At 38.1% G+C, this 14,478-nt stretch overlaps 1 protein-coding gene across 4 annotated transcripts in view; it reads left to right on the forward strand.

Annotated features, from left to right (window-relative positions):
* LOC145690777 (uncharacterized) overlaps nt 1–14,478 on the forward strand; it is a 97,948-nt gene that overhangs the window by 47,709 nt on the left and 35,761 nt on the right. Inside the window, exon 4 of one of the 4 annotated variants that reach the window (XM_081766030.1) lies at nt 10,078–10,592. The exons of the other annotated variants lie outside the window; for them this stretch is intronic. Within the exon in view, the coding sequence (XP_081622156.1) occupies nt 10,078–10,582 (505 nt within the window). The 3' untranslated portion in view covers nt 10,583–10,592. The remainder of the gene's footprint in view (nt 1–10,077; nt 10,593–14,478) is intronic. 4 annotated transcript variants of the gene reach the window in all.

Consider the following 14,478-nt stretch of genomic DNA (forward strand, 5'->3'; position numbering starts at 1 on the left):
GTGTGCTCACCGAGGGACGTCATCCCTCATACGTGAGGGACTAGCATGGCCTTAGATGCCGAAATCTTAAATTTTTCTGAGTTGCCGAAAACCAATTACCTTCCGTATTTTGACTCTTTTTATATATTATGTCGTTATAACACTTCAGATAGTTGTCCTATTAGAATTAGTTAATTTATATAAACAATAAAAACAAGACATTATTTCGCACACCGAAAATATGATGCTCTTGTAGTACATTGTAATATTGTTTTCTTAAATAATTGATATGTTTTAAATAAGTTCTAGTTAGAAATCTTCACTTCATAACATCACTTACACATAGCAACAAATAACAGGAGACTGTTTTTTGCCATACAATTGAAACAAATGATCGTTCAGTTGACAACGCGTTAGTAGCTGAAATCATAAATAGTGACGCCAGTTGTCCAGTAAAATTCAGGTGTATGACTTGTACACTATTGTTTCACGCAAGCAATGCGGGCCTTATCACTGTCGAATGTTTTTCCTCACAGGTGGGCCTTCAGATGACTCAACAGAAAGAAATTCGTAGGAGCCAAGTTTGGACAATAGGGAGGCTTATGAACGACTTCCCAACCTATTTTCGTAATTTTCTGCTGTGTCATCATGGTTGAGTGACGCTTGGGATTGTCATGATGGAGTTTGATGACCTTACCTTGCAGCTCCGGTCTCTTAGTCTGGGAAGCACGTCGTACCTTATACAGTGACAAATAATAACGTTCCTTGTTAGCTGTGGAATTATGTTCAAAGAAGTCTATGAAGATGACATCACACTGAACTCAGAAAGAAGAGGCCATAATTTTCTGGCCTGATCTGGAAAGTCTAGCTTTTTAAAACAGCTGCAACTAACGTTGGATCCAATATGTGATCCATATAAACAGCTTCTTGTGAATTGATGTGCCTGATCCATCACCGGTTTTGAGTAGAAATTTCCTTACCGACCATTGTCAGGTCCTGATGTCTACTTCAGTGTTTATTGTGGTTTACCTGCGAAAATAGGAAACACTTTGAAGCCAAGGAAACTTGCTAAAATTTCACAATCATATTACAACTAATAAACATACTATATCCAAAACTTATTGAATGCCCTTTGTACCTTTTACCAAAGTTCGTACATGACATTTCTACTTGATACCGAAATACTGTGTTCCCTAGCGAAAAACTTCTTCATTAAAAGACAGCGCTGCCGTCGAACACTTTCCAGTTTCCCCCTTTTATTTCTTATTCCATCATTTTCAATAAGGCTTCAAAAGTTCGGTGTTCATCGTAAGAAATGCTAAAAGTTTTTTTTTTTTTTTTAATTGCATAACCCAGATTCGAATTGGGAAGACAACTGAATGATTAGGTTTCGATTTTGGATTATAATGTTTCCTCTGTACTAACATAGTAAAAACGTTAATTTGACAACACTTGAATAGTAACTGGGATATTGTCAAAATGGAGAAAAAGAAAATTGTATCCCAGCTATCATTAGAAACTACGTGACTTTCTCGAACAGAAAGATATCAAAATGAAGCATCCTAATTCTAGCAACAAAATACAGGGTTATTCAAAAAGAAAGAACAGATTTCAAACATTTACTTCTCCCAAACTACAAAAGATAGAAACATGATTTGAACGTTACTGGATTAAGAAAAGTTTACAATTTATTGTTAGTAATTATGGTGTGCATTCAATATGAGCACCGTGTGTTACACGACAAATGTCAAAACGGTGGCTCATTTCTTGCCACACACGAATCAGCTGGTCTCTAGTTATCGAATTCACAGCTTCAACAATTCGATGTCGTAGACCTTCAAGAGTGTCAGGCATAGGAGGGATAAAAACACGGTCTTTTACGTAACCCCATAAATAAAAATCACACGGAGTGAGATCTGGAGACCTGGGAGGCCACCGGCGATAAAGTTGATCTGCTGCTCCTCCTCTTCCAACGTTCTGGAATGGTGTCATTCAAGTTACGTCGAACGTGGTTAGAGAAATGAGGTGGGGCACCATCTTGCATGAAGATGAAGTCATCTGAATCATCTTCAAGTTGGGGAAATAACCAGTTTTGAAGCATGTGTAGATAGGTTAATCCTGTCACAGTTTTCTCCATGAAGAAGAAAGGCCCATAAACTTTGCTTACAGATATCGCACAGAAGATGTTCATCTTTGGTGAATCTCTTTCATGTTGAATACCTGCCGCAGGATTTTCACTTGTCCAAATTCTAACGTTATGGCGATTAACTTTACCAGAATGATGAAAAGTGGCTTCATCGGAAAAAAATAATCGTTGAGCAAAATTGTCTTCTTCCATATCATCTAACATGCTAATGCAAAATTCGTACCTTTTGTTGTGGTCATCAGGATGCAATGCTTGCAATAACTGCAGTTTGTATGGCTTCATGTGCAGACGATGTTTTAGAACTCGCCATACCGTTGGTTGAGGAATGTTAAGTTCTTTGCTTGCTTGTGATGTGGATTTCCTTGGGCTCCTTTCGTAAAGTGAACGAATACGCTCGATATTCTCGTTCGATGTGCGTGGACGTCCCGTGTTTTTCCCTTTGCAGATGCAACCATCTTCTACGAATTTTCGATGCCACTCGTAAATTTGCTTATGATGCGGCGGTTGTTTATTAAACTGACGGCGAAATGCTCGCTGAACTGCAACAATGGACTCAAGTTTTGCCAATTGTAGCACACAAAAAGACTTCTTCTGTGGTGACGCTGCCATTTCACTACAGACAAACAACAAACAACAGCGCCAATGCGGCCGTGATTGGAACTTATATCCGGGCTGTTTAAAATTGTAAACTTTTCTTAATCAAGTAACGTTCGAATCATGTTTCTATCTTTTGTAGTTTGGAAGAAATAAATGTTTGAAATCTGTTCTTTCTTTTTGAATAACCCTGTATTCCAAGTATTGGGCTAGTTTGACATTTATGTAGAATGAACATCTTGTTTTCGGGTGTTGAGGTATTAAGAACATCAATACCCGCGTGGGTAAAGAGTCCTTCTTTGCATTGCCATTTCTCTGCTAAAACTTAGATCCACGATGAAAAAAAAAAAAATCAGGCTGCCGTGATGCCAAGAAATAACACCAAAATGGACCTCTATTCTGTTAAGTGAATTTCCTTGGATAAATATGGAGGATGTGGAAGAACATTATGACGCAACGGGTGACACTTGTTTACTAGTATGATATTTTTGTGCAAATGATGGACTAATTTGCCTTAGCTGAGCACAGTGACGATTTATATAAGCATAAACCAGTCGAGGAAAACGTGACCAGCAACTCCAGTTGTAGTCCACAACACTCTATTTTTGTGAGTACTGGGATAGTTCTTGAGGGTGCTTTTCTGTAGTCTTTGTATACTGCAGATAATGTTTACTGCAGTGGCAATCCGATACACAGAATCTTTTAGTTTACTCCTATGAATTGAAGCTCCAAACAACTGTGGTATGGTTTGTCGGCTATTATACAAATATTTCGATGTAAGTTAACTTCAGCACTGTCCTTGAGGAGCTTGTCTGAAACCAACTGAGCTTATCATCCAGAGTGTGTTAAGATTCACGTGCCACTAACAAATAATCTCTTCATGAGCCACACCTTCTTTATGAATGCTGGTAACCTTATTCTTTCAGCATGTTATATAGTGTGTTTCATTTTGACACTGGATCTATTGTATACGTATTGACAGCTTGGACAGCACATCATGTGTGGTGGTCCTGTGACGTTACATGCAATGCCCTTTCAAAAATCATTGTGGTTAGAAGAATTCCTTCCAGTTTTGCGAGACATTATTCATTTCAATTATTCCAATATCCTAGTATTTGTTGTAAATTCATGTATAAGAAATTACTAGTAGCTCAAAGTATCAAGAAACTGCTGGTGTAGAATCTTACATTTGTATTTATCACATGAGTAATATTTTTATATATACTTTCTGTAGCTAAGCAAACCCGAAAACCAGTTTTTAGTGTTCAATCAAATGTATTTTGGCTGAACTTTCAATGTTTCATCCACTATGGTTAACTTTCTCAAGTAAAAACTTATGTTGTAAAAGAATTTACAAAATCGGGTAAACTTTTACAGTACTTAATTTTGGTACTCCCTTATGGATCGAGGTAAACTAGCCTATTCACCATTTTCAATTAAGAATATAACTAAGAATCCCCTTTAATCTCCTCATCCTTTAAAAAATTAAGATGCTCTAACATTACTATACAAGGTGGTAAGGAACTATTTGAACAAACTTCGGGAGCTGATTCCAGACACCGAAGCCGCAAAAAAAGTCCTTTGGAACTTTGATGGATAGTTTCGGCGATATAAGGTGTCGAAAGCGTGGGAAAATGAACTTCAGAGGGCTGTAATTATAAAACAACGCAACGTAGAGAGCGCGGTTTAGAACATGACACTCGAAGCCATACCTGCTCGATTGAAAAATGTATGTTTCAAACATCTGCAAGATGTGTTTGTGGGATTCCCCAAAGGAACGTATGGATTTACTATAACCTGGCAAGTAATCCTATGTTTCGTTGGAGAATCCCTCGCACACATGTTGCGGAGGTTTGAAACATACATTTTTCAATCGAGCAGGTATGGCTTCGAGTATCATGTTCCAAACCGCACTCTCTACGTTGCGTTGTTTTTGAAATTACAGCCCTCTGAAATTCATTTTCCCACGCTTTCGGCACCTTATATCGCCGGAACTATCCCTCACTGACCAAAGTTCCTAAGTTTTTATTTATTTATTTATTGCTGATTTCGGTGTCGGGAATCAGCTCCCGAAGTTTGTTCAAATAGTATCTTGACACCCTGTAGAGAGGTCCCGATGTGATAGATAACTTTAAATATAAGCAATGATCGATCTTATTTTAAAAACTATTTCCTATGTGTCATTGTGAATCCGTTAGATACCAGAATTCTCAATTAAGGGTAATAAAATTTCTTCATAATACAGTGTAGCGTATAAAATTTTCATTTCAATTTCAGTTCTCACATGATTGCGGCCTTTCATACCTATTCCAATTGTAACATACAACTAGATGTCAACATTTGATTTTTTTTAAAAAAAAAACAGTGGATAAAAAAATCAAATTATTTGTTCTTTAAGTTCTTCAAGAATGACGTGTTCCATTTCGATTTTTTGTTTTTAATGACTGCTGTGGGATAGAAACTCAAAACTACAGCAAATTCTTTTCCCCTCCCAGAAATAGCGATTGTGTTCATGTCTCTGCCGTTAGCATTTTTGACATTTGTAAATAATGACGCAAAATATCTCAGTTCCAGATCATGTTAGACGGCTATGCAAGTGTCATTATTATTTTAACCACTTTTATTATAATAACAGGGTGGCCCAAAACTAGGTATACAGTCCCGTACTGATCAACTTATTGCTTTTTATATCGTTTCTTATTGTTATCCATCAAATAGACGTAGTTTTTTATTATTTGTTCTTAATATCTTTTTACTTATAAATTAAAGCTCGAAACAACCAAAGCAAATAAACCTACTAGCTAGAGTATTATACTTTATCAATGCAATACCTACTTTTGGGCCACCCTGTACAGTATTGACGTTAATATGGAAGCTAGCAAAAATCTGCTTCCATAATACAAAAACAAACTACTTTGTTTCTATATATTAAACATGAGCACTGACCTTGTGTCCGAAGAGATTATTTCTTGTTATATTATTTCGATCCTCTCTGGGGCCTTCCTAAGCATTTCCTTTCTTGCTAGTGATACTTTTCTTTATCATTCATCCACGTGAAGGACATTCTTGAAACATCAGAACGCTGAGTATGCCGAAACCTCAATAAATTCTTATGACTAGTAGATCTTTGTATATCTTCAGTTGTGGATATCTAATCTTAAAAATTCAATCTTAGCCATTTATATAGTATAGAGAAACTATCCCGAATATGTTTGAACAAACATGTTCTTTCAATACTACAGTACAAAGAGAGTCCTATTTATATAAAAAACTTTTTCTCGGGTTACTGAAAGAACAAAAAAGAGCTCTTCCGCAAAATTCTATCATCGTCATTCTCTGTTAATTTTGGAAATTAAAATTATTTGGAAATACACTTCTGCAAAATGCGTAACTTAATACCTGTTATTCTGCTTTTCTGATTTATGTTCCTTCAGGAAGCTGAGTGTGTATAGTGGAAAGATACTTTTATGCAAATAGGACTCATTTTGTGGTTAGTGTTGGAAGACATGTTTGTTCGAACATACTCGTATGTACGTACAAGGGGAAGTCAAAAGTAATGAAACTTGCAATTTCTCGTACTAGGGTTTGGTAACACTGCTAGTATCCAGCGCTGAATTATTTTCGCCTACAACACTTCTATGCAACGTGTCACTCTTATTCCCGCGGTAGTCGTTACGAGTGTAGCGGACGGTTGAACATGGCAGCTCCATTATGGATCTGCACCAAGGAGGAAATGAGGGCAGAGATTCGCATTTTGTTTATGGAAGGTATTAAACCTGCGGAAATTATTCGTCGAATGCAAGCACAAAATGGTGACAGTTGTTTATCGCGAAGGAAGATCTACGAATGGATAGAGAGTTTCAAACAGGAAAGAATTTCTTTATATGACGAGGAAAGATCGAGCAGGTTATCGACGTCAACGACTGAAGACAAATTGAAAGTCGTTGAGAGTATAGTGATGGAAAACAGACGAATCACAGTAGACGAAATCGCCAATAATTTACATATCAGTCATGGTTCAGTGTATTCCATCTTACACGATAGGCTAAATTTTCGGAAAGTGTTTGCAAGGTGGGTCCCGAAAGAATTGTTAGCGCAGGATAAGACAGAAAGGTTGGAGATCTCTCGTAAACATTTGGCCCGTTATCGTCGCGAGGGAGATGGATTTTTACAAGCAAATCGTTACTGTAGATGAAAACTTCACAAATCGGAAAGTAAGACTGCGAGCATGGTTTGGAAACACCCATCACCACTAGAAGTTAGGAAATTTAAACGTCAACCATCAACTGGCAAGATTATGCTAATACTATTCTGGGACATGGAAGGTGTGGTAGCCGTTCATTTCACCCCAAGAGGCAAAACCGTGAACAGTGAGAACTACTGTGATGTGTTGCGAACTAAACTGAAACCTGCAGTCAGATCCAAAGGTCGTGGAAAACTGCGAAAAGGTGTCATCCTGCAGCAAGATAACGCATGGCCACATTCTGACAAACGGACGGCCGAAACAATGAAGGAGTTGGCATTCGAACTGCCGGAACACCTGCCATACAATCTAGACCTGGCTCTAAGCGATTTTCGTATGTTTGAACCATTGAAGGAAGCGCTCAGGTGAAGATGATTTGCAACTGATGCAGAAGTCCTTGATGGGTGGAAAATTGGTTACAGGTGCAACCGAATTTTTTTTTCCGACGGAATCAAAAAACTTGTGAAACATTGGAAGAAAAAGTGCGTTGAAGTGCGGGGACATCATGTAGAAAAATAATGTATGTTTCAGTTTTCTATCATTAGAATAAATGTACCTTTTCTTGAAAGTCCCTTTAATTTGTGACTTCTTCTCATAAATAGTTTCTCTATACCTTAGTTCCTCTGAATTTCAAATTTTAAGAATAGATATCCAGAAGTGAAGATGTATGAGGATTTACAAGTCGTAAGAATTTATTGGGTTTTGGCAGACTCTGCGTTCTGATGTTTCAAGAAATGATGAATGATCAAGAAAAGTAACAGCAGCACAGTAAAGTAACAGTAAAGGACATGCTTAGGGAGGCCCCAGAGAGGATCGAAATAATATAACAAGAAGAAATATCTTTCTGGATACATAATGCGTATTTTTTATATAAGTATCGTATAGCGTCCAATTAGCATTCTCTTTCATTTTCCGCAATAAAAGAGTCTACTATCAGGCCTAAATTTTGATGAGAAGGAATCGTGATCCATTAGTTGTATTAGAAAAATAATTAGACACAGTTGTACAATGCTGTATCCAGAAAAGAAAATGTGATGGGTTATTATCTAAAATACTCCCTGTTTCAAAAAGAATATACGTATTTCGAATGCATATATGTATTAAACTTTAAGAGATACGAATATGAAATTTTACACACATATTTACGAACCTCTCAAGTTCAAAGTTCAAATTATAGATGTTCAATATGTCCTCCATCAGCGACACGAACAATATCACATCGATACTCAAATTCCTCCCATACTCGGGCAAGCATGTCCTACGTCACTGATGTTATGGCAGTACGGATCCGGTTCTTCAACTCTTCCAGGTTCTGTGGGAGTGGTGGTACATAAACGTTGTCTTTAACGAAACCCCACAGGAAGAACTCTCAGGATGTCAAATCCGGTGATCGTGGAGGCCAGCTGAAACATACTAAGTCGCCAGCTCCTTGACGATCAATCCAACGGTTCGGTAGAGTTTCATTCAGATATTCACGCACTTGGCGACTCCAGTGAAGGGGTGCGCCGTCTTGTTGAAAAATGAAGTTGTCTTCGTGCAGCCTCGGAAACAACCAGTTTTGTAACATAGCGAGATACTGCTGGCTGTTAACCGTGTTTCCATTAAAGAAGAATGGAACGTAAACAGATGATCGGGATATCGCACAGAACACATTGACTTTGAGCGAATCTCGTACATTTTCAATGACTGCATGTGGGTTCTGTAGGCCCCAAATTCGAACATTTTGTTTGTTTACCTGACCACTAACACGGAAAGTCGCTTCATCACTGAACACGATGCGTTGTGTAAAAGTGTTATCATTGTCAATAGCATCCAGAATATCGTTACAAAATGCCACACGTTTGCGTTTGTCATCAAGACGGAGAGCTTGTAACAGTTGTAACTTGTACGGCTTCATAACCAACGGACGTCTCAAAATACGCCAAATTGTTGTTGTCGGCACTTGTAACTCCCAAATGGCACGACGAGTTGATTTTGAAGGACTACGTTGGAAAGCAGTTTGAATTCGTGCAACATTTTCTTCAGGAACACGAGGGCGACCAGTTCTCTTTCCTTTACATACACATACTGTATCTACAAACTGTCGATACCATCTGCGAATGTTCCACCCATTCGGAGGATCAGTTTGGTATCTCAACCTGAAACGTCTTTGCAGTGTAATCACGGAATTGCACTCCGCAAACTCGAGTACACAAAATGATTTCTGCTGTGGAGTAGCCATTTTAAACATATGACGGTTACCAAGCAAAACAGAAGACAACTGACATCTAGCGGCTATTAATATAAACTAGACTATGTATTCATTTCTCCAATAACCGAGCCGAGGCGCAGCGATCGATAGTTTGGACAGAATAATTCTTCGTAATATGTATATTCTTTTTGAAACAGGGTGTAGATAGGTATAAAAAAAAAAAAAAGTGGAATTAATTATTTTATGCATGCAGTTTTATGATTTTTGAGAGGAAGGACGTAATCGCCAGTATCATCCCTGGGTACACCATAAACTTTATGGTTGTATCTAGACATAATGGGAATTTTATGAGTAAAATATGTTCAGAATAATAGAGGCTTTTTTAAAAAAAGTATATACCGTTGCACGTAATGCACCTCCTTATTCCGCACACCAGGCTCTGACTCTTTTTGTTCAGACTGCCAACAGCTCAGCATTCGACAAAAGTTTCCTTTTTTTTTTTCAGCTTGCTCTTTACTTAGGGCAAAATTATAACGTTATAGGGCGCTGTCGGAAAATAAATATGTAAACAATTTTCTCGTCCTATATACGAAAACTACTTGAAAATAATTTCTAGATCCGGAAACGTTATTATGGTTGAGGAACCATGTACTGGCAATTCCTGCTAGGAAAGGGTAGTTTACGTTAAGAAACCTGTAACTTACGTATACTGTATTTAAATATATCGTAATTTTAACCACCTGAAGAATCTCTATAGTAGATCAAATATAAACCACGTTTGCGTAATCATTTATAGTTTAATAATGTGTATTAATACGCGATGTTAATTTTTTAACAGTTCTTGTAACAATTTCTAACATATTAGAGTTGTTATGTTTTAATATCCCGACCCCAACATCTGATGAGCTTGATTTATGCTTTCAGGTGTCGAGCGGCCGAGGAACACCTAAATTCATATAACAACCAGTACAACCATGGATCATCCATTCCCCTTCCGCCCAAGAACAACTGGAACATTGCTACCGCACAGGACTATACGTGTAGTGTGTGTAGGGGAAAGTTTATGAGCCACAATGAGCTAATGTTCCACATCCCAGTGTGCAGCATCAGAAGTGGACATGGCTTCTACTCTGCCGGTGACACTGTGCTCCACGACGATAGTACCGTGAGCAGTAACCATGTGTGTATGACATGTGGGAGAACTTTTAAAAGAAAGCAATTGTTACTCACACATTCTGTAGTGCATTTTATGATGAAGCCCCACAAGTGTCCCATCTGCGGCCGAGCTTTCAAGAGAAAAGACCATTTAACGGGACATATGAAAATCCATAGCAAACCACATATGTGTGAATTTTGTAAAAGAACCTTCAGCTTGCGATGGTACATGGTCAAGCATCAAAGGATTGTTCATAATGTGCTGACAAACTAGGCGAGTTACTGTGCGTATGCAAGTTTGATTTACGCATTACAAAGTCTGGTTTATAAGATAATCCAGTTTTCATAATAAAACATCTTTTTCTTACAGCTATACATGCGTCTTTTGGTACATTTGCAGTTCAGAATCTTTATCCATAGTCCTAATATCACTTGATGTATTCAGCACGATTTTGAATGCACTATCATTCCCACCGTTTCCCCTAGGATTTAATGAACTTTGAAAACGGGTGAGATCTTGGGTGTAAAGCCAACTTTTTGCGGGTTTTGAATTCTGAAGTGGTAAGGAAGCTTGCCATAAAGACATCCTCTCAAGTATTTTTTTTTTTTTTTTTTTAAGTTGTATGTGGAATGAGGCGTGATTGTTCAACCGAGATTTTCAGAGTTGACCGTTGTGTAAATATCCTACTGTTTGAATGGTGCATGTTCTCCAGAAATTGACCATTATTAACCCGATAGTCTTGTGGGTACTACAGCGCGCTTTTAAGTTAATTTTTTCATGACTGGAGATTAATGCTTTACAATTGCATAGAATGTTAAGTGTGCTTACTTGAAATTATATTTTAAAAAGGAACCCACTAAAGTCGGTTATCTGTTTCAGCTGTGACTGTACTCGATCACAGAACATTATGTTGAATAATGCATAGTTTTCTTATCTTTTATATACCAAAAAACTATCAATATTATTGAAGATTTAGGTCTTATAATTGTACAAGGTGCGACTCAAAAAATCTTGATAGCTGCAATAAAACCCAGATAAATTTATGTATGGATATAATTTATTTTTATTTTTCAAGAAAAAATACAGTTCTTTTTGATACACTCACATTCATCCAACTTCGTCATGGCCTGTAGAAAAGCAGTTTTTTTTTTATGTTGCGATGTTCCTTTGTCAGAATCAATAGAAAAATTAGGAAAATGAAAAATCCGCGCGATTTGTTCCTTGCGTCTTGACCACAGAGCAGAAATATGACCGCGTTGCTTGCTGCCGTAATCTTCGTTTGATGGGACAAAATGAACATTTTTGGGAAACATCGTTACCAGTGACGAGACATGATGGTTTGCTTACCGCCCGACCACTAAACGACAAAGTAGGTTGGCAAAAACTTGCCAGAACCAAAGAAACTGCTATTTCAAAACTCGCACGTGAAAATGATGTCGATTGTATCTTTGAACGCAGATGATGTGATTCATAAAGAGTTTGCCCCGGCAAGACAGACGGTAAGGGCATATTTGTATCTGTATGTTTTGAATTGACTGCTGAAGAGAATTGGATGAGTGAGAATGGCCAGATTTGAAGCGTGAGTGGTTCCTTCACGATAACGTGTCATCTCATAACCTACTACCGTAAAGAGGTTTCTGGCGAAGAGAAACGTTCCTAGTCTTCATTACCCAAACTACTCACCAAGTCTTGCTCCTGCCGATTACTGTCTTTTCCGGAAATTGAAATTTATCTTAAAAGGACGCCATTTAGATCAGTAGATGACATTCAGAGCGCCGTGACAAAGTAGCTGCGCAATACCTCAAAAAACTGCTTTCCTGCATGCCATGAAAAAGTGGGAGGAACGTGCAAACAAGTGAATCGATCAAGCAGGAACATATTTTGAAGAATAAAAATAAATTGTGTCCATATCAGAATTTATCGGTGTTTTATTAGAGTTGACTCAAGGCTTTTAGAACGCATCTTGTATGTACCTAGATCTAAATATCTTTAACATACATGCTCGTTGCCTTTCTACAAAATTTCTGGAATTTTGTAAATAAGCTGAGCAGATATTCCTATTTTTGTGTTAACATCACACTACCATTAATTTAGGATAAATGTGCTTTTCCCATTAAATTGGGATGTGTATACACTCTAGACTATTCACACACTGTGGATGAATGTATCACTCAGCTTTTGGTGTATTGGTTGTTTGCATTATCGAAATACAGAAAATAAACCACTTATGGGTGCACACTACTACATGTTTCATCCGCTACGGTTCTTGTCTGTACAGAAAGTTGATCCGTCTATATGCGTCCGATTTTGGCGTCTCGCCTACCGTAGGAAAAATCACGGGACCACCGTCGGTTGCCCGCGATGTGAGCACCATGTATCTTGGCAATAGCCCTGCGCCGTAATTTCCATTGTAGGAGGTTCCGTTGAAGTACAGGAACAGAAATCTTGAGCCACTCCCCCTGGCAGGCTTTTCAGAGGCCACTAACATTTGCGACACAGCAAGATGCAAGTACTCTTTTTCAACAGGCCAAATCCGCAAAAATCCATGGGAGTGGCATCAGGGGACTTCATTGGCTTATTCTGTCAGAAGGAAATAGCCTGGATTCCGGTGTCTGCCGCCGTCTGTTGCAGAAATCTCTGTGTAGAACGGGACATGTGTGATGGGGCTTTATCCATAGGCATACGGACTTGATTTATTCCATTTCCATTTAATGTGCCACATAGGTTGCTTTTTACCTTTGACTGTGCCACGTCTTGCCATCACACGTTGTGTAGAAGTGTTTTCCTGCAAGGCGATTCGGTTCTATTTCCGAGCTACAAGTGGAGTTACCTCAGTACACGGTCGCTTCCTACTCCCCTTACTGGGTGAACGAAGTGCTTGAACATCGTAGTGTTTATGTCGATTAATGATGTTCTTGATGGTCGTTGCACCCCAATGCACATCCATTTTCCCTGCACTGTTTTCGGATCTGTGTCACGGAAAACTTGGCGTGGAAAAGTGCTATGACGTAGCCTTTCCAAAACAGTTCACTTTGGGAGCCCTAATGTACACGTGAACTTGGCTTTGCCCTGCTGTTTGTTTGGTTTTGACCTTTAGCTGGCTGTTTGAATCATTCGGATCGATTGATTCTGAGAACAGTAGTGAAGGTTTAAAATCGGATACATATAGACGAATACATATGTATTCTTGACCCCATTATGAGCTCACTGAGAACTGGCCTTTTCGTGATAACTCGACTACAAAGTAGCTATATTTGAGTAAAATTCCCTTTACAATTGTTTTTTGGAAGTTGGTTGGGTGGACCTTCGTTCATGGGCTGCAGCTATTCTTCTCGGGTTTCGGAATGCTTTAGCTTGACTACTCCTGAAACTCGTCAGCGGTTACTCTCGATCACGATCTCTTTACAATCATAATATCAACGGACACATTTAATAATGTATATTTTATTTAATGCAAAAGTATATTTCAAGTACTGCTATCCTGTTTCCGACCTATCAGTTCTAATGTTAGCTTATCATGCGATCAATCAAGTATATAGCCACATATTCTTGGAAATCAAAGCTTCCGGATAGTGATCTATTGCCAATATTTAGAGTTTTTCTTTCTTTAATGTCAACTGCAACGGGAAGTGCCACCTCAGCATTTCCTAGAGACCAAGAAAAAGTAATAAACTTCAGCAAAACAGGCAGTAAGAACCCATGGAAGCATGTATTTCGCGGAGAAAAGAACGTATCGAAACTAATAGACCAGTGGAGGAGGAGACCAAAAAATAGATACCGAGCGTTCAGCTAGTTAAAGACCAGGATAAGAATTGAGATCAACTTTTGATGATTATTATTTTATATTAAAGTTTTAGGGAAAACAAAACTTTTTTTCCTCTCTCTCTCTCTCTGCTACTAAGGGTCTCTGGTTTAACTTCAGGCCATCCGAGTTCGTGGTGAACAACAACATGTCGGTGAGTTTTCTTGGGGTTTTCTCATCTCCCTCATTCTCATTCCGTCAGTTTTTTTAAAAAATTAAAAGATTTAATTTCATTTCATTTAAACTTCTTTTTTTAAAAAATAAAAAGAATGTAAAAAAAAAATCGTAGACTCCTTTCGGTCCCTTGACTAAAGAAGAATAATAATAGTAGTAGTAATAATGAAAATGTGCCGATGGTTTTCCTCGT

This window comes from Thermobia domestica, chromosome 7 (assembly GCF_964235325.1).
Source record: "Thermobia domestica chromosome 7, izTheDome1.hap1.1, whole genome shotgun sequence".
Classification (NCBI taxonomy): Eukaryota; Metazoa; Arthropoda; class Insecta; order Zygentoma; family Lepismatidae; genus Thermobia; species Thermobia domestica.